Source organism: Fundulus heteroclitus, chromosome 6 (genome assembly GCF_011125445.2).
Source record: "Fundulus heteroclitus isolate FHET01 chromosome 6, MU-UCD_Fhet_4.1, whole genome shotgun sequence".
NCBI classification, from domain to species: Eukaryota; Metazoa; Chordata; class Actinopteri; order Cyprinodontiformes; family Fundulidae; genus Fundulus; species Fundulus heteroclitus.
The window spans coordinates 1,929,547-1,949,240 of NC_046366.1; the positions used below are offsets into that span (position 1 = coordinate 1,929,547).

Sequence of the window (19,694 nt, forward strand, 5' to 3'; positions counted from 1 at the left end):
TTTTGTTGCATGAGGCATGTTTCACACTTTCTTTTTCTTTCACAAAATGACACAGGGTGACATCTGTTCCCTATATAAACGGCTTCTTCAACAAAAAAATAGTATTTTGACCTGAAAAAAACACAAATTAAGTAAGTTGAACTCCACAATGTGAAAAAGAGAAACATTGCACTAGAGATCAAATTGATTCAAAAGGACATTCAGAGTAAGTTATGATACACCATTTGACAGTAGTGTTGCCGACTTTACATAACTATCTCTTATTTCAGACAAAAGATGACTTGCTGGCTTTTTTTTATAAATAATTGTTTGAATAAAATGAAAGGAACTAAGCATTTTTTGTTTCGTCTTTAATTAAACATTACAAAATAGTGTTCCACAATTCTGTCCCGTCCTCTGCCACTAGATGGTCCAAGTGTACTGGCTACGACAGACTTCCCTATCTCCTCCGCTTATACAGCTGCGATCTAATCCTGTTTACATGAAATAAGCCTGCTTGCGAGCAGGCTTAAGTTTGCGCACAAGTTGCTATGACAAGCAACATGTGCTTGTCATAGCAAGTCCAAGAAGAGTTTCGAAGAACCAAACGATCCAAGATCATGCCAAATCGTCAACAATCAAATCCAGCTAACTGAGTTAGTGACGTACGAAGAACGGACCCCAGGGCTACATTTTTGTTTTGCTCTGGCTCTCGCGTTTTCTACAGTGTTTGCAATTTTTTTGGGGGGATTTTTCCTTAAACTCACCCATAATGGGTCCCTGCCTTGGTCTCCCTGCATTTGGGTCCTACAACAACCTCTACCAAAACATTCCAGGATGTTTGCAAAGGCTGCATAAAGGTTTAATGTGGAAATGTGATGCTGCAAGGTTTTAAGAGAAGAACTCTGTTTTATTTTTAATTGTATTTATATAAAGAAAACGAGATCACTGTAAAATAATTTGCTTATTTAAATTTAGAAGGGGTTCACACCTGGGGGAAAAGTGGAAGACATTTTATGACAATTTTTTTTAGAGTGAACACTGTGGCTGAGTGTGGTTGAAATGTTTGTTTGAATGTTTTACTGTAATTTTTTTCAACTTATGGACACCACCACGGAGGAAGAAGATGGTCAATGTGTATATCAGAATTTGCAAAAACCTTCAGAGACGAGAATTGGAGGATGGGGGTTTGTAGATGAGTGCTTTTGCTGGAAGGATGGTGTGCAGCCGACCACAATTCAGACATGGGGGCCATGAAAAGGACACTAAAAAATGGACGGCAAATGGCAGAGACTAAGACGGCAGCATTGGGGAACCTTCAACTGACCTGTCGGCTACAGAAACAAAGATGAGTTTGGCAAACACACCTTGCACATTTCACTTTAGATTTTCTTGAACTTAAATAAAACAAAATACACAATTGATGACATATTGATGGATGTGTAAAAGTGAAACCTTTTACAGATGCAACTTTAAGATATAGTAAGCTTCGTAAAACAAGACGTGCATGAGAAGAAATAGGGAAGACCGATAGGAAAATTATTTAGCACCACAATATTCATTTATGTGATGGAATCATAGAGCAACTTAATAAATATTACGGCAATAACCAGGTTTGACAACGTATGAACTCTGGTAATTGTAGCAACAAAGTGTGATGCGTAGAGGGGCTGTTTAAGCTTTAAAAGAAGATGGGTAAGAAAAATGTGTGCAATTTAGACGCTATGAGGAAAATAATAAAAAAGGCTAAACAATAAATAAGGAAAGGAAAAACTTGTAGGTGAAGAAGTGGACATTACATCAACAGTTAATAAGATGAATGAATGAATGAATGAATGAATGAATGAATGAATGAATTACTTTTTCAATATGAGTGAAATAAACTCTGAAACTGTACGCTACCTGCTGAAGGAGAAATTGCGAATACCGCATTTACTGGATATCTTGAGGTAAGTAGAGGCGCAAATGACAAGCAAATAATTAGGATGCTGCTAAAATCTGCCACTCTGGCAGACATCAATAAAGCGCTACAAAGGTTACAGGCTTAAATGGATAAGACTGCAAAATTAGCATAACGACTCATATTAACTAACAACGGTAAATTGAGGATTAAAGTGACAGTGAAAAATTGTGATCGACATACTGGAGGAGGTAGAATTACACGGAGTTACCTGCAAGGTTTAATGAGATTTAATATCCCTCCACTTGGACATGGATAACACAATAGTTCTCCTTTTAACCAGATGTTAAAATATCCTGATGGATGAATAGACATAGTATTGGGTTTAGCTAATTATTTGCTTAGGGGTCTAATGAGAAAAATATTCATTAAAAATCAACGGTTTGCTCTAAAATTCTGAAAATATTCATGGATCTCAAAGAGTGCTTTATCTACTTACGTGATTTTTTAAATGTCCATTGAAAACAGCGTTTGTGAGAAAAAAATATTAAACTTTATAGTCTTGCACATTTAAATTTCAATGTCTTGTAAATAATTTAAAATCGCCTGGATTTTTACCAAACTGAAATCTATGTTTAGTTTCCATGTGCTTTACAAACAGAGGCCATTTTTTTGGGGATTGAACAATATTTGTGGAAAATACATTAATTTCTCCATTTTACAAACTTTTAAAAAATCAGAGTGTGCAACTTTCAAATACCTCAATACATGCAGTGAGAGAATTGTTACACCTTATTCAAGGAATACATCCTGAAAATCCAAGATCGTTACACCACAAAATGGATTTCTGGTAATTTTTTTAAGTTTTCAAGTTTTTTTCACACTTTTGGAAATAGGCCCCACCCACTTGTTTCAATCATTACCATATTTAATACTTTAGTTCAGGGCTATGACTGGAAGGGGATGATAGCATAAATACCTAGGTTAAGGTATCACCTTTATGCTCTCACGATGTCCAATAACAACAGCAGCATGGTTAGGATAGTTCTGTTTGAGGTCTTCCAGGAGCACATCCTTTTTCTTTTCCAAATCAGACTTCCGTATGATCTGACTATACAGCTGCTTATCTCTGCAGGTGGCACCAGCTTGTGCAGAACTTCCAGGTAATGTATGAGGAGAGGGTAGAACTGAATCAGAAGCGGAAAGATCAGGGTTGCAGAAAAGCCAGGTGTTGCTGTGATACTTCTTCTGTGGCAAATGTTCCATACTGCTGCTTTTTGTAGTAGAATTTGTGGAGTAAGACAGTTTTGATGGTAAGGATCCAAAATCTAAGTGAGATGGAGAAAAAGGAAATCAGTGAACAAACAGCATGAAAGGGAATAGACAGGGATGCACTGTAAAATATGGGGATATTCAGTAACAAAACAAAAAGATTTCAACAAATACATACCAGGTGATTTTCATCTCACTTTTCACTACTACTTTACACACTACTACTACTACTACTACTACTACTACTACTACTACTACTACTACTACTACTACCAATAATAATAATAATAATAATAATAATAATAATAACTGCTCAAAATATTAAAGGAACACTTTGAAAATGTGTCAGATCTCAATTGGAACAAAAATCCTGCTGGATATCCAAAATTGATTAATTCATGAAAGGGTAATGTGTAATGAAAAAAAAGCATGGCAAATCATTTGATGAAAATAAGAAATATCTACCTACAGAGACTCATGGCAAAAAATCATAATTCCACAAAAGTGGCAACAAAATTTGTCAATTGTTTAGGATTTGAAGATGGCTGAGCCTGGACCACTGCAGACAAAAGAAGCAGGAATTCAAAGATGATGGAAAAGTGGTTTGTCCTTTTAGGGACTCCATGGTCAAAAACTCCTTCGTTATCTCAAAACTGTCATTAATCCATTGGATAAAAATGAGGAGCTGAGCAGTGTGTTTTATATTGTTACTTTCTTCTGGCGCCAGTGAATATAATTTAAAGTACTCTGCCTTTTTGTTTAACTCACTGGCTATATCTTCATCAATAAGTTCCACATGGTGAGTCACTGTCCTGCGTGATAAGCACAGTCAAAATTGTCTTTGCTCTCCGGACACAAGACACCTGCGGTCTCGACCATGCATTCTTTTATATACTCGCCTACGGAGATAGGCTTGCTAACCTTTGCTAATTTGAATGCCACCAAAAAAAAAACCGCCTTGATACTATACTCTTAAATCATAGTTTGTCAATGAACAAAGTTTTGCTGAGTTTATAATTAGCCACCAACCTCTGAGCAGTAGCCGCCCATTCTTGCGTTGACTGTTTGCTACCATAGCTGGAATGCTTCATTGCAAAGTGACAGCTGATATTGTATTCTTTAAAAACTGCAACCGTTTCTTGGCATATCAAATATATAACCGTTGATTGGACTTCAGTGAAAAAATATTGTAATCAAGGGCTAAAAGGGCTGCTGGGTAATGTTAAGATGGGAAAAACATTGACATGTAATCCTAGTTAAAAGGGGTTGTTTATGTTGGTGGTCTGTTCATGCTGAGCTTACATTATGTTTTGGAGGTTTCAGCTATATACACATTGCTGGCAGTAAGTCAGACTTGTTTCCGGTTAGAGTTGGACTCCGCCAAGGTTGCCCTTTGTCACCGATTCTGTTCATAACTTTTATGGACAGAATTTCTAGGCGCAGCCAAGGTGTCGAGGAGATCCGTTTTGGTGGCCTTAAGATTGCGTCTCTGCTATTCGCGGATGACATGGTCCTATTGGCTTCATCAGGGCGTGATTTACAGCTCTCACTAGAGCGGTTCGCAGCCGAGTGTGAAGCGGCCGGGATGAGAATCAGTGCCTCCGAATCCGAGACCATGGTCTTCAGCCGGAAAAGGGTAGAGTGCCTTCTCCGGGTTGGAGAGGATGTGCTACCCCTAGAGGAGGAGTTTAAGTATCTTGGGGTCTTGTTCACGAAAGACGGGAAGATGGAGCGGGAAATCGACAGGTGGATTTGTGCGGCGTCTGCTGTGAAGCGGGCGCTATACCGGTCCGTTGTGATGAAGACAGAGCAGAGCCAAAAGGCAAAGCTCTCGATTTGCCGGTCGATCTACGTTCCTACCCTCATCTATGGTAATGAGCTTTGGGTCGTGACCGAAAGAACAAGATCCCGGATACAAGCGGCCGAAATGAGTTTTCTCGGTAGTGTGTCTGGGCTCTCCCTTAGAGATAGGGTGAAGAGCTCAGTCATCCGGGGGGGACTCAGAATAGAGCGCTGCTCCTCCACGTCGAGAGGAGCCAGTTGAGGTAGCTGGGGCATCTGGTTAGGATGCCTCCTGGACGCCTCCCTGGTGAGGTGTTCCGGGCACGTCCCACCGGGAGGAGGCCCAGGGGAAGACCTAGGACACACTGGAGGGACTATGTTTCTTGGCTGGCCTGGGAACGCCTTGGGATTCCCCTGGAGGTGCTGGCCCAAGTGGGTAGGGAGAGGGATGTCTGGGCCTCCCTACTGAAGCTGCTACCCCAGATAAGCGGAAGACGATGGATGGATGGAGGGATGGATGGATGGATGGATGGATGGATGGTTTCAGTTATAACTGTTAAAGTTGGCACCATGGGAAGAGGGATCTATCAGTTGCATCGAAGAGAAAAGCATTTTGTTATTTAGTGTTGGAAAAATAGTCATGTGCCTAAAACCTGGTTTAAGTGTGATATTCTTACCTGCTGCAATATTTTGTTGTCCACTCCTTATTAAACACTCAGCATTAATTGTCCACTTTTCTTTTCTTTGATTCACTCATTTTTAAAGAAGAGTTCAAAGGGCGAATGTATGAAGAAGTGTTAATACCCCTAACAAAGGCTAATGTAGTTGGAGTGTGCCACCAAGTGGGAAACCGCTAGCAAAATGCAGGCAAAATACTAAATGAATGAGATTTGATAATATTTTTTAATTAGACAAGTTCGGCAGGCAAGATTAAAGTTTGCCCATTCCTGCTCTAGACTGATGACCCTAAGCACTTAAATTCATCAACATTCTTTATATCTGTTCCCTGTAACCTTAAAGCTCCTCTTGGGTCTTTCTCATTCACACACAAGTATTCTGTCTTGCTAAAGACAATCTTCATTCCTATTCTTTCCAGGGCAAACATCTCTTTTCCTCCCAATCTTTGTGTTGATTAAGATTGCGGACCACACCTGTGAACCTGTCTCTCCTCTGCTCCAATCAATCTCATCCCACATACTTGTTTCCTGCTCTTCCTAGGCCTGCTGCATACAGACTGTGCCAGATTATTGAAAGCTTCAAGCAAGTGAATATCCAGCATTCCTTTTTTATGCCTGCCTGCCTTGCCACAACTTTGATCATATTTCTTGGATTTCCCTGCCTTACTTTGCCCTTGTCATACATCTCTATAGCTTCTGTTTTCTGGACCTCAACCTGGACACTGTACCATGACAATGGGCTTTGCCTTGCCCCTGGATTTGTGTGGCTATCTCTGCTCAGCCGTGTATGACCCAAGCCTGTCCGTTAGACTTTCATCAAGCCTTTGTCATCCTGCCTGTCACCTCTGTAGTGAGTAAGCTAACTCTCTTCACAGTCAGATCTCCAGTTTACTCCTACAGAGACTCCCTGTCTACACTACATTTCTGGTTTCTATTACTAAATCTTTTTAAATGCAACACTATACTGAGCTTGAACTCCAAGCCTCCTGACCTGCTAGTCTGAAATTACCAGAGACGCAAGGATGGAACCAGCACTTTGGGTGGTCAGCATGACTGGAAAAGCGCTATATCAGTTCATTCCATTTACCATCAGTCCATTTACCATCCTGAAGATCGCCGGATGGGGAGTTAATACTGATGTTCAGCATTCTAGCATCTTAACAACATTTAGTTGTAGGCTCCTTTTTCACGTATATGCTTTAACATTTTCATTATTATTATTTAAGCCTTTTGATTTGCTGCCAACCAAAGAACACTAAGTCCTCCAAAAACAAATGGCTATTGTGTATGTTTTACACAATTTCTTCCTCTGGCTATTATAAGTGGGCTGCACAGTGGCGCAGTTAGTAGCGCTGTTGCCATGCAGCAAGAAGGTCCTGGGTTCAAGTCCTACCCTTGCCCTGGGTCTTTCTGCACGTTCTCCCTCTGCATGCGTGGGATCTCTACCTCCCACAGTCCAAAAAACATGACTGTTAATTGGCCTCTCTAAATACCTTAGGCGTGAGAATGGTTGTTTGTCCCTGTGTTGCTCTGCAATAGACTGGAGACCTGTCCAGGGTGTACCCTGCCTCTTGCCCATTGACAGCTGGAGATAGGCACCAGCACCCCTTGCAACCCAACAAGGGACACGGTGTAAACATCTTATTTACTATTGTAACCCTTGCTTGTTGTAATGAAGTCAGAACTATTTAGTAGAGGACCCCTTTAAACTCCAAGTATCACTATGATAAAAGATTCCGATGTATGTAAACTATGTCTAGGGTAAAATATGATCCTCACCAGTAAAATTGTGGCTTCCCAGAAATGTTAATATTAGTAGAAATCAAAATACGTACCTTCTAAATAATCACCTTTTGAATATTCTTTTTACAGTGTTAAACGGGAAGATAAAAAGACACACACAAAAAGCACTGTTTGTTCTTTGTATTGGAATTTTACATGTAATAAAGACAAAAAACTATTTAAGCAAAGAGATAGTATTATTCCCCCCAGAGACTCAAAAGTAGGTTTTTATCATGAGTGCACTCGGTTTTAGAAACAAGCTTGCAAGGTACGTTGCTGCAGAGGAAAAGGCTTTGAATATTCCTACCATTCCAAAAAAAGTAAAGAACAGGAATCCATCACCTGGATGACTTAGAATCTTCACCAGAATATTCCTACCAGTCTCCCAGAAAAAAACCCTCACAGTCCAAACAGGCGAAAGAGAGTAAAGATGAGCAGGCACAATGAATCCCCTCTCCTGGATCATCCTTAATACAGGTGAGTGCAAATCTCCAGCTGCCACACAGTCTCTCCACAATCTGCGTGTGAGGTAAGCAGTGAATATGTGATAGCTACTTTAGCTTAGCAACTTTAACTTAGCTCTCTTTTTAGCCACATCCTGTGTCAGGGTTCTGCGGGCAGCAGCAGTTAGGTTGCTGCTGGCTTCCTCTCTCTCTCCCCTCAGGTAGCTGCTTATTAGCAGGGAGGCATGAAACCGCAGGTGGTCCGTGTTACGCCTCCGTCTTTAAGACATCCCTCGTTCCCTCAACTAACCTGTGCTCCAGGTTGAATCTACTCCGGATCCCACTCTGCAGCACTCCCTCATCTCCAGCAAAATCTCAAGTTGTGTCCCATCGAATACCTCTCAGTGGTCTCCAGCTGGCAGCCGGCTGACTATGTTTCCTCAAGCCTCGCTGCCACCTTCTCTGCCGCAGCCCTGACGTTCCGCCTTTGGCTGTCTGCCTCGCATAATCCACTCACCTCCTCCCCCCTGGCGGGTTCCCGATATGTCCGCATTTTGATCTCGTTCCCATGCCTCCTGATGTTCTCGGAATCTGCCTCCGCTGTAGACTCCTTCGACCCCCTTCGCCATTGTACACCTGCTTGCTCAATAAACGTTGTACATTGTATCCTGGGTCTCCTGAGTGTGTTTAGCATGTGGGCCAAGAACCTCAAAACTATGACAGAAGAACACTCTGGCCAATCTGTCCCAGCAGACACACTCAAGAGAGCGCTCTCTGCCCAGCAAGAACAGCTTCACACTGATAGGTTGGGTGTGCGAGCGCTCCAGGATCAGCTGCAGGGTCCTAAGTGCCCATATGGGCCAGCTGACCAATGCACTCCAGACCGCCCTACAGAATCAACCTCCATTGTCTCCTGATAGTGCTTCCAGCCCTGCAACTTCCGTTTCAAGTCCCCACATCCGCGACATTGCTTCCCCCAACCCGGAGAAATTCTCGGAGATTGCGATAGGTTTCTTTTTCAGTGCTCCCTGGTGTTTAACCGTTCTCCCCACTCATACCCACGTGACTACACCAAGATCGCTTTTATTCTCGGTTTCTTAACTGGAAGAGCTCTAAGATGGGCCGAAGCCCACTTTCTCGATTGCCAGCTGTTTGGCTGCTCCTTTAACAAATTCATACAGGAGTTTAAGTCCGTATTCTCCGTTGATTCAGATCTGACCGAACTATCTTGCCGTCTATGGGTGCTTAAACATCAGGAATAGGAGGCGGTCATGTCTGGAAAGGTCTACCCCGCATCCGTCGACTCCACCTCCTGAGTCCATCCCAAGGTGGCCCGTTACTACCTCCCTGTCGGCATCGGAACCCATGCAAGTAGGCAGGGTTTGCCTAACCCCATAAGACCGACATTATTACCGGGAGGCTAATCGGTGCATTTATTGCGGTTCACCGGATCATTAATCCCTAGAGTGGCCAAAAGACCAGGTCCGTCGGCAGTAGTGGGGAAGCTGGCGGACCAAGAAGGGACTCGGTCCACTAAGACCCTACGTCTCTGCTTCCCTGCTACCGTCCTTATCGCCCGCGACTGCCTAAATCTCTCTGTGCTTGTTGATTCCGGTTGTGATTGTAATCTAATAGATCACTCATTTGTCCTGCAGGCTAAGATTGAAATTGAGCAACTATCCACGCCCCTCCAGGTTTCCGCCCTGGATGGGAAGAGCCTTCCTCTGGTGAGCCACTGGACTAAGCCCCTCGAATTAGTCATCTCCGGAAACCACAATGAACCTCCTATGTATTTCCCGTTAGGCACGCTCCCATCATCCGTTTCTCGTGGTTGCAACAGCACAACCCCCACATAAATTGGTCAGATCATAGGAGTAAGTCTTGGTCCCCTAGCATTCACTCTCGATGCCTGCAGTCCCCTCCGGGGACTGCTATAAGTCGCTCCGGAATATAATAATGTGTCATAAAGAGCAAAAACATACATATATAAGTCGCACCAAACTATAAGTTGCGTTTATTTAGAAATTTACTTCACACAATCCAAGACTAAAAACGGACATTTAATTTGGTAAGGCAATTTATTTAATTACACAGCTGCATCCTCCACAATCGGCTGAATAATATTGAACATACCTGGGAGGTTGAATGAGGTAAATTAGCACAACAGGCCACCAACTCCAACTGGGAAAGATCTCGTATGAGCATTTCGGTCTAATGCGGTACCGCGCACGTGACGTCACCGTCTCAAGAGCAACGCCCCTTTTGCCGCTTAGGTAGGGCATACAGGAGAGAACGCATACAGGAGAGAACGCACGGATAACAGATATGACCGACTTTACAGCCGTTAAACTTTCCCAAGACGATGTCCCAGGCGCACGGATTACTGGTCGCACTGTTGAAGAACACACCAACCTTAAGCTCAAACGATGGCTTGAGGTTCGATGGCTTAAAAAGACTGGAAAACTGGCCGAGATGATGAACGGTAAGCTTTGTTTTTTTTTCCTGCGCGGCGATCATGGCAGCGTCGGCCGTTTTTTTTTGTTGTTGTTTGCAATCACCGTCCAGGAATGGGTATATGTTTAATGTTTGTCTTATTTGAAATGTTTTTGAGTAGTCTATCCTGGTAGCAGGGTATCATGTTAGCGCCTGCTACCATGATAGCCTATATGCTATCATGGTAGCAGGCGCTACTTTATTAACATGTCGGCCACCAAAATACTCTTACCTTGACTTGATGTCGCTGGAATTGGGTCAGGATGTTCTTCGGTTGTGCCCTTTCCTCCGACAAAATGCTTGCTACATATGTACTTGAATTTGGTAACTTTTTCCGGGTTGAACTGTTGTGTAGGCCGACCGCCCCGGTGTTCCAAGCACACACATTTCTCCTTGGCAGTCTTGAAGAAAACATCCTTCATATGCGGCCGATCAGCGTACCTCGAGTCGCTGTTGCACGTTCCATAGCAAAAATGTTTAAAAACCATGGTCTTAGATTTGGAAAAAGCAGTCGTTTACCGAGTAAAACCAAGGCTAACGCATGTCTCTTTTAAAGCAAAGCAGCCGCGGATTTTCAGGAGTTTGCCCCACTGCGTACCACGTGACGTGACGTCATCGTGACGTTGTGTTTCTAAAAATAGCTCGCGCGCGGTACCGCATTACGTTGAAGTTAGAATGTGAGCCTAATGGTGCTACATGCTGAGCTCACAGTATGACCTGGATGTTTCAGAGCCACATAAAGCTGACGTGTATCAGCGAAGTTGTAATCCACCCCAACAACAGCGCTGTAAGCTAGCTGTTATTAGCTTCACAGACAGCTCAATAACAGGGTTCTGTCACGGTTTGTTTTCTTTGAGCTGCACCACGCAATGCTTCGCTGTGTGAATGCATACTGAAACAGCGGAACAACATATGCGCATGTGATCAGTCTTTGTTGTTTATAAGTTAATGTTTTAATACATTTTTAAGTGGTGCAAGAGCAGCATTTAGTTTCCACAGGCCTAGAGCACCCTCTTGTGTCCATTAGATGGTTACGTTTACTATATACTTAGTTCATTTTGGTCAGTATGATTTACTGTTTAAAATTGATATATAAGTCACACCGGACTATAAGTCGCAGGATCGGCCAAACTATGAAAAAAAGTGTGACTTATAGTCCTATAAATACGGTATGTGAGAAGTAAATATGGGAGAGTTAAAATATATGAATGTGTGAAATAAAATATATGTATATATATCCTGGTTTTGCTGGAGGTTTTTCCTTCCCGCTAATGGGTGGTTTTTCTCTCCACTGTCGCTTCATGCTTGCTCAGTATGAGAGATTGCTGCAAAGCCATGGACAATGCAGATGACTCTCCCTGTAGCTCTACGCTTCTCCAGGAGTGAATGCTGCTTGTTGGGACTTCAACTGAAGCAATCAACTGGTTCCCTTTGTCACGTGGCTGGCCTTAAGCGGTTGGAGTACGTGGGGTGTGGAAGGATGTGTATCCACTGCTGGATAAACAGTGGGGAAAATGCATAAATGAAGACTGTAAAGTCTTTCCTTCTCTCCCCTCCTTTAGAGGGGAGAGAAGGAGAAATGGGTCTGAGCTAAAGCCCCTGATGTTACAAGTTCCTTAAAATGACCCTTAAAAGTGCGCACCTAAATTATATGTAACGTAATTTTGCACACCTGAATTCAAGTGCAAGGAAACATGCCCACCGAAGCACCGCTGGTTCTGTGTCGTTAAAAACAAGAGCAAGAAATACAGCTACACATTACTATTGATTTCAACTGGGACATTTTGGTATGAGTGTAAGGACATCAAACGTAGTGATTCGCGTTTTGAAGGCTGGCCGCTGATAAAAGCACCTCGCTCCGAGAGGGCGGGGGGTCGCAGTAAGAGCGGTGAAGCACAGAGACACGGCACACGTAGTTAAAAAAATGCTGAATAAATAAGAACGAAACTTATAAACAGACTAATTGGCATTTTAGAATGCCGCTCTCCCCCCTTGCCACCTGCTCTGCAGAAGGCGGAGTTTAGACTGAGCTCTGGATGGACAGAGCTGTGAATGGGTCATCCGCAGCCCAGATGGGTTTTGTAATTTATTTGGTACAAATATTTACTCGCCATATGGCAGCTAGCCCTCTGAAATTCACTCGCCAAACGGGAAATTTACTCGCATTTGGCGACTGGCGAGTGTTAATTTCGGACCCTGACCGTAAATGATGAAACAGGTGCCTTTAAATACTGTCTGACTAACTGGTAAAACCATAAAACTCTCCCAGGGGAGTACATTTAAAGATGACTTCCTAAAACCTTTCTAAAACCCTCTATAAACCATAACAACCATAAAAAAAATGTAAAAACCCAAGCTATCTACATAAAATCCTAAACCAAACACCAAAGATAAATAGAAACCTCAAAAACTAAACTTGGCTCCCCTATACATTTCCCTGCCTTGGTCCCACCCAGAAACTTCTTAAGGCAGTCGTTTCAGCCCAGGCCTCTTTTAAGGGACGGACCTGGACACAAGGACAAATGGTAAATGGCTTGTACAACGCTTTTTTTTAACTAGTCTTGACAAGCCGACCTTGTAATTGTCTTTAGATGCTTTTGGAGGTTCAGGTCTGAGTCCATCACTACTCCCAGATTTCGGGCCTGATGAGTGGTTTTTAGCTGAAGCGACTGAAGCTGTGTGCTAACTTTTGATCTCTCCTCTATTGGTCCAAATGTTATTACTTTTGTTTTGTTTTTATTCAACTGAAGAAAATTTTGGCACATCCATGTATTGATTTCTTCTAGGCATTTACTCAGTGCTTGAACTGGTTCATAGTCACCTGGTGACATGGTGATGTAGAGCTGTGTGTCGTCTGCGTAGTTGTGGTAGCTGATGTTGTTTTTTTATTATCTGAGCAAGAGGGAGCATGTAGATATTGAAAAGGAGGGGACCCAGGATGGACCCTTGGGGAACCCCACATGTAATTTTTGTCATCTCTGATGTAAAGTTACCTACTGATACAAAAAATTCCCTGTCCTTTAAGTAGGATTTAAACCAATTGAGAGCTGTACCAGAGAGGCCGACCCAGTTTTCCAGACGGTCTAACAGAATGGAGTGATCAACAGCATCAAATGCTGAACTGAGGTCCAATAGTACCAGCACGGTGGTTCTTCCACAGTCTGTATTTATATGGATGTCATTAAACACCTTGATAAGGGTGGTGTCTGTACTGTGGTGAGCGCGGAAACCTGACTGGAAAACATCAAAGCGGCTGGTCGTAGTTAAGAAGGTGTTTAATTGTTGAAACACAGCTTTTTCAATAATCTTACTGATAAAGGGGAGGTTTGAGATGGGCCTGTAGTTCTGGAGTAGTAGTTTGTCTAAATTGTTCTTTTTTAACAGTGGTTTGATAATTGCTGTTTTTAGGGACTGTGGGAAAACACCTGAAAGGAGGGACGTGTTTATTATCTGAGTCAAATCAGACGCTATGACAGGTAAAACTTTTTTAAAGAAAGCTGTGGGTAGAACATCAAGACAGCATGAAGAGGAACTTAGCTGCTGAATGATCTGCTCTAAGCTTTTGGAGTTTATTTGGCTGAATTGGGACATTTTGTCAGGATAAGTCCCAGCTGAATACGGCTTTGGTTTTAGAGTTGGTGTGGAAGTACAAACTGATCCTCTAATATTTAGGATTTTCTCAGTAAAGAAGTTAGCAAATTCATTGCAGGCCCTGGTGGAGTGGAGTTCAGAAGCCACTGACACAGGAGAATTTGTTAACCTGTCGACTGTGGAAAATAAGACACAAGCATTATTAATGTTTTTTCCTGATGATCTCTGAGAAGAAATATTCTCTTGCATTTTTCAGTTGTAAGTTATATCTGTAAAGTCTCTCTTTATAGATGTCATAGTGAACCTGGAGTCTGCTCTTTCTCCACCTGCGTTCAGCTTTGCGACATTCCCTTTTTTCACTTCTAACTGATGGAGCATTTCTCCAAGGAGATTTATTCTTCCCGGAAAGAACTTTCACTTTAACTCGAGCAATGCGGTCAATGATGCTTGAGACTTTAGAATGAAAGTTATCTACTAGCTCATCTACCGAGTTGCAGCCCAAGGTTGAAGCAGCAGAGTAAGCTTGAATAAAAGTTTCCGTGGCATTGTCCTTAAAGGTGCGTTTTCTTATGATGTCCCTTTGGCTAAATGAGTCACTGGTAATTATGCTTTCAAAGGTAACAGAAAAGTGATCAGATAGGGCAACATCAGTTACATTGACCTGTGAAATGTTTAGACCTTTAGTGATGATCAAGTCTAAAATATGTCCCTGTTTGTGTGTTGGCTGTTTAACATGTTAAGTTAAATCGAAGTTTCTAAGTGTGTCACTCAATTATTTTGCACTCCTGTCTTCAGGGTTGTCAACGTGAAAGTTGAAGTCTCCAACAATAATTAAACAGTCATAATCAACGCATATCACAGACAGCAGGTCACTAAAATCATTAAAAAAGTTTGATGTGCACTTAGGAGGCCTGTAAACATTGAGAAACATAGTTCGTATCGGGCTCTTTACCTAGAGAGCCTCAAACTCATGAGGCAGCCTTTTCCATCAGGCTGTCAGTGAGGTCAACTCTTCATGTCCTGAGCTCTCTCCCTCTCCACCCCTCTGCTCATCCCCATGCTTCTCTACAACCACAAAACCCCTGTCATTCCCAATATCCTTCATTGATACACACACATAAATACAAACTGAACTTAGATGCACTTGCCACTATATACATCATTGTACTGTTGTCCTTGAGCTGTTAATTACTTTGTTGTATCAGATAAAGTAATGATTAGCATTAAGTTATTGTTGTTACATATACTTGAACCATGTTTTAATCTTGTTGTACTCAATTATATTTTTTTTGTTATCTGCACATCCCATAAATGGGGATTTAGTTAAAGCTACAAAGTTCACTAATTGTAATGACTGTTTTTCAGCATGCCTTAGTAGATTTCATTCTTCTATTTGACTGTACATTATTTTTCTTTTTACTTTGTTGTTCACAACAACTAACTCCTTCACCTTTTAGCCCTGCCATGGCGGCCAGAAAAAATCTGCTGATATTCTTGTAGGTGCTTGACCTTTGTGTGACTCCTGCAACTTTCCACTCCTTGCACATGGATCGGTTTGAAAAATAGGCTCCTGGGCACAGCTTTATATAAAAACACATGCTTTGTTGATCCTACAAAAGAGCAAGACTACCAGACAAAGAAGAAAGCACACACGAAAGGGCCACAATTTTCTTGCACTTGTTTCTTTGAATGTGTGTGTCTCCCAAATTGTGCCTCAATTTTATTTTTTGGGAAAGTAAATTTCCATTACGACAAGAAAAAGCTTTAATCATGTATGTACCAATACTGGGAGAATAAGTGGAGGTGGTGGAGTATGCACATGCACACATTTAATGCAATGTTTTGTTTCCTTCAGTTTTCACAATTCAAGGAAATCTTGGAGGACATCAAGTTAACAACCAGTTTCTGTAACTCTGCATTATTTTGAGTTCCCTGGGTGGCAAAGAAGAGGAAAATCTCTGTACAGATATGTTTGGGGATTTTGTGGTGCATTCTTTGTTTTCTGCAGCACTGTGCGACTGGCAGACAGCAGCCACGGGTGATTCTCATCATCCAATCAAGTGCAGCATTTAAGGGAGCAGGAGTCAGATGGAAGGTTTCAGATTCTTGTACTCTGTCTCTGCCTCCTTGGAAGGATCCAAACAGCTTTCCCTGACTATGACCTCAAGAGCCCTCCAGGTACTCCTGTTATTTCCCGCTCTACTAAGGATGCTCACTGTGCTCTCTCGAACCACCGTCTGCCTGCGCACTCTATAACGACCATCCATTTCAACATCTTCTCAAAAAACTTTTAAACTCTTTACCTGAGTTCCCATTCAGTCATTATTGAAAAACCAAACATGACAGAGAAATGTACAAACAATGTAATATAGTATTATTTTTATATTATATACAGACTGTGAAATGCTCTCAATAATAAACATCTTAGAATTAGAAAAAGTCACAGAAAATGTATACATAAATACACCAGACAAGATAAAAGAGTTGAAAAAGTATTTGCTGTATTGTACATGAATGTTTTGAGTCTCCATAGCCTAAATGCAGTGCTGGCCACAGTTGCGATAATCTGAAAACAGATAATTGTAAGGAAAACTTTTTGTGCATCGCATTGTCATTCAAGATAAGTTTAAAAAATGTTTGTGGACTGGTTATCGTCCATGTCTCTATAAGTACGATAGCATTCACAACAAGATTTGCGTCAGTTCCGTCAGGCACTCAATACACATTCACACAGACAGCAGTAAAAATCATGGCTCCACAAAAAAACAAACAAAAAAAAACCATAAATAGCGGTGCTGTTTTCAGCTTTCTTCTTGTTATGATGCGGTCAGTAGGGATGGATACTTTTCACGTTTGAATGGATACGGTACCGATACCTGGTACCTGGGAATCGATATCAGTACTTAACGGTACCAATTTTCAGTACTTTTGAGTTTTTATGTGGTTATAAATGTTAGTTTAATAATAAAATCAATGCAACATATTTATTTGTAATTACAAAAACTTGTAATTATGTTGCTATATGTTTAGGCTACTGGAGGACAACAGGGTGTATTTTCTCACTCTGCTGAGTTCTCTTACTGTTTTGCAATTTGCATTGTTTGTTTTAATTTCAACTTTAGTAGTAGTAAATACACCGAATCTGGCGTTCTGTTAGCTGTTAGCTGAGCTGCTGCACCCATAATCTACTGCTCGTTGCCTCAGGTCAGCGGACCAGCTGCTCCTGGAGGTACCCAGGCCTAAACCTAAGCTCAGAGGAGGCAGAACATTTTGTGGTTCCATATTAGAAGTGCACCTTAATTGTCCACTTTTAAAACTTACCTTAAGACACATTTTTATTCCTTGGGTTTGAACACACGTTGAGACTTTCGCTCTTATTCCTTTTTACGTTTCCATTTTAATCTTTTGTTTCTTTCCATTTTAAATGTTTATTGATTATTGTCTGTACAGCATTTTGTCATAGCTGCTGTTGATATAAAGTAATTATAAATAAAGTAGCAGTAATAGTAGTAGTAGTAATAGCTCCAATAGATTTTTTCCCCCCGTTTCCCGCCCTTTATATACAGGATTTCCACAGTTGTTGCCACATTTTAAATACTTTTTTGTGAGTAGATGTCGAGCATTCTTTGCCGGCTTTGCCTGTTTTTGAACAAGTTACTTGTTTCCTGGAATTCCCTTTTACACCTTGCCCTTGTGGGACACCTAATTGCCTTTCTGTTTTCTGGACCAGGACCTATTCTGTTTTCACAACTACGAACATTACCAAACCCCTACTGATCTACCTGCCAGTGTATGAATCACATTTGTCCAACTGTATTGCTCCTAGCCTCTGGTGATCTGTTCACCACTGTCATCCGGCTGATCACCTTCTGCCATGATCAGTGAGCTCTTCTCTCCCAGAAGCATCGGTGTTCTCCAGCAGAGATTTCCTCTCTCGGTACCTGATTTTTATTGCAACTCTGTGTCTGGCAGAATATCGAGTGTGTAAGATTTTAACATGGAGAAGACAAAGGAAATTATTGTGGATTTCCAGAAAATTTACACGTGCATGTGCTCACTGCTTTTTTCCTGTTACCTTTAACTCATTACATATAATTCATGTGTTACATGTAAAAATCCTAACATTGAATGTACATTAAAAATATAGAAATATATTTAATGAGAAATATGTTGACAGGTTTAATAACTGTCTTCTCTGTAATAAAATATGTTAAATTGCCTTCAGTGAATCAATACAGTGTAAAAACCATTATGGTTTGGTTTTACATGTGTTTGTAAAACATGCATGTCAAAACGTGTTTACAAAATGATTTTCAAGCAAAGATTGTTTATATGTGAAAGGCTTGACCAAAAGGTGAATGATACATCCTTTTACTTTTGTTCTTCTTTGTACCAGAAAACTAAAAACCATGTGAAATGTATTGGAGGATGTGGCAATGGGAACTGTTTTCAGTTTAGCAGTTCATTACACCCTTAGTGTGTTTGGGTCTGTTTGTTGTAAATTTAGGTTACATGATTAGAGGTCCTATCTGTCTGCAGTATTACTGGTAATCTGTATGTAAGGTTAGTAAACCCATTGTTACCAGCTCTGTTAGTGGTTCTGTCTGTTTAAGTTGGGGAGGTAAAGAAATTTTAGCACAAAAGAAAATTTACCTTTGTTGGAGTTAGTTCCTGTGCATTTAGGTTTTTCCTGCAGGTTTGGTTGTTGTGCTTGCTTTTTTAATCCTTGCTGAGATCCATCTGATGACATTTGACTGTGTGTATTAATGGGTTTGTGGATCAGGTTCCCTTCACTGCCAGCCCTCATCAGTCTCTCTCCAATTCTTAACATGCATGAGCGATTGCCATGCACTTCCTTTCCCAAGTTAGGGCTCTTGCATCCTGCAGATCCATGTTGATCCATTCGGTCAGAAGCCATGTACATCTTCTCTTCTTAGCTGAGCAGGGTGGTGTTGGTGAGATAATCCAGTTTCCTCCCTTCTGACTTTCTTTTAAGTCCTCAAGTTTTTTCCTTCCAATTTGGTTATTTATCTTTTAGTTACTGTTATTTTTTTGCTGCCTCTCTCCCTTTTCTTCTCTCTCTTCTTTTTTTTATTATTCAATTATTCTTTTGAAGATAATGTAGATCTCTACTCTTGTGCCATCTAATTTTTTTTGTATCCTTCTATTTCATATACTCCTCAGAATTCGCTTCTGTGCGCGTTCCGCTGTTACTGTACTCTGAGCAGTATAGAAGGATCGAGTGTGACACTACTTCTCTCTCTCTCTCTCTCTCTCTCTCTCTCTCATATACACATTTTCTCTCTCTCTCCCTCTCTTTCTCATACACATTCTCTTTCTCTCTCTCTCTCTCTCTCTCTCTCTCTCTCTCACACACACACACACACACACACACACACACACACACACACACACACACACGCACACACACGCTTCCAAAATATATACATGGATTGTTTTTTATTATTGTTTTACATAAGAGTGACTTAATTATAGAGGTCTACTTGTAATGTATTATGAACATATAAGAGTAAGAAGATTAAAGGAACATGTAAGGGTAAGATATCTTGTGTTAAAAAAACATCATCTACTTCTGTCTGAATTTTTACACAGTGTGTCAGTTTATTTTCCTTACGAGAGCCCCCAGTAGATGGAGCTCCTGTACAGATTGTCTGGGAAATGGAGACAATCTGTGCACACAACTATGAAACCCCAAACAGAGCATGACAATCTAGAACATGTTCACTTCAGTAATAAAATAGCCTCGTGGGATAT

The 19,694-nt window shown here is 41.3% G+C and overlaps 1 protein-coding gene across 1 annotated transcript in view; it reads right to left on the reverse strand.

Annotated features, from left to right (window-relative positions):
- The window catches only part of LOC105922320 (sickle tail protein homolog), a gene marked incomplete in the record, with an annotated part of 73,800 nt that extends 54,763 nt beyond the window's left edge, over nucleotides 1–19,037 (reverse strand). The window contains 2 exon segments of the mRNA XM_036137828.1: nucleotides 2,876–3,207; nucleotides 18,573–19,037. Coding sequence (XP_035993721.1) covers nucleotides 2,876–3,207; nucleotides 18,573–18,843 — 603 coding nt within the window.
- Nucleotides 19,038–19,694: the final 657 nt, after the last annotated feature.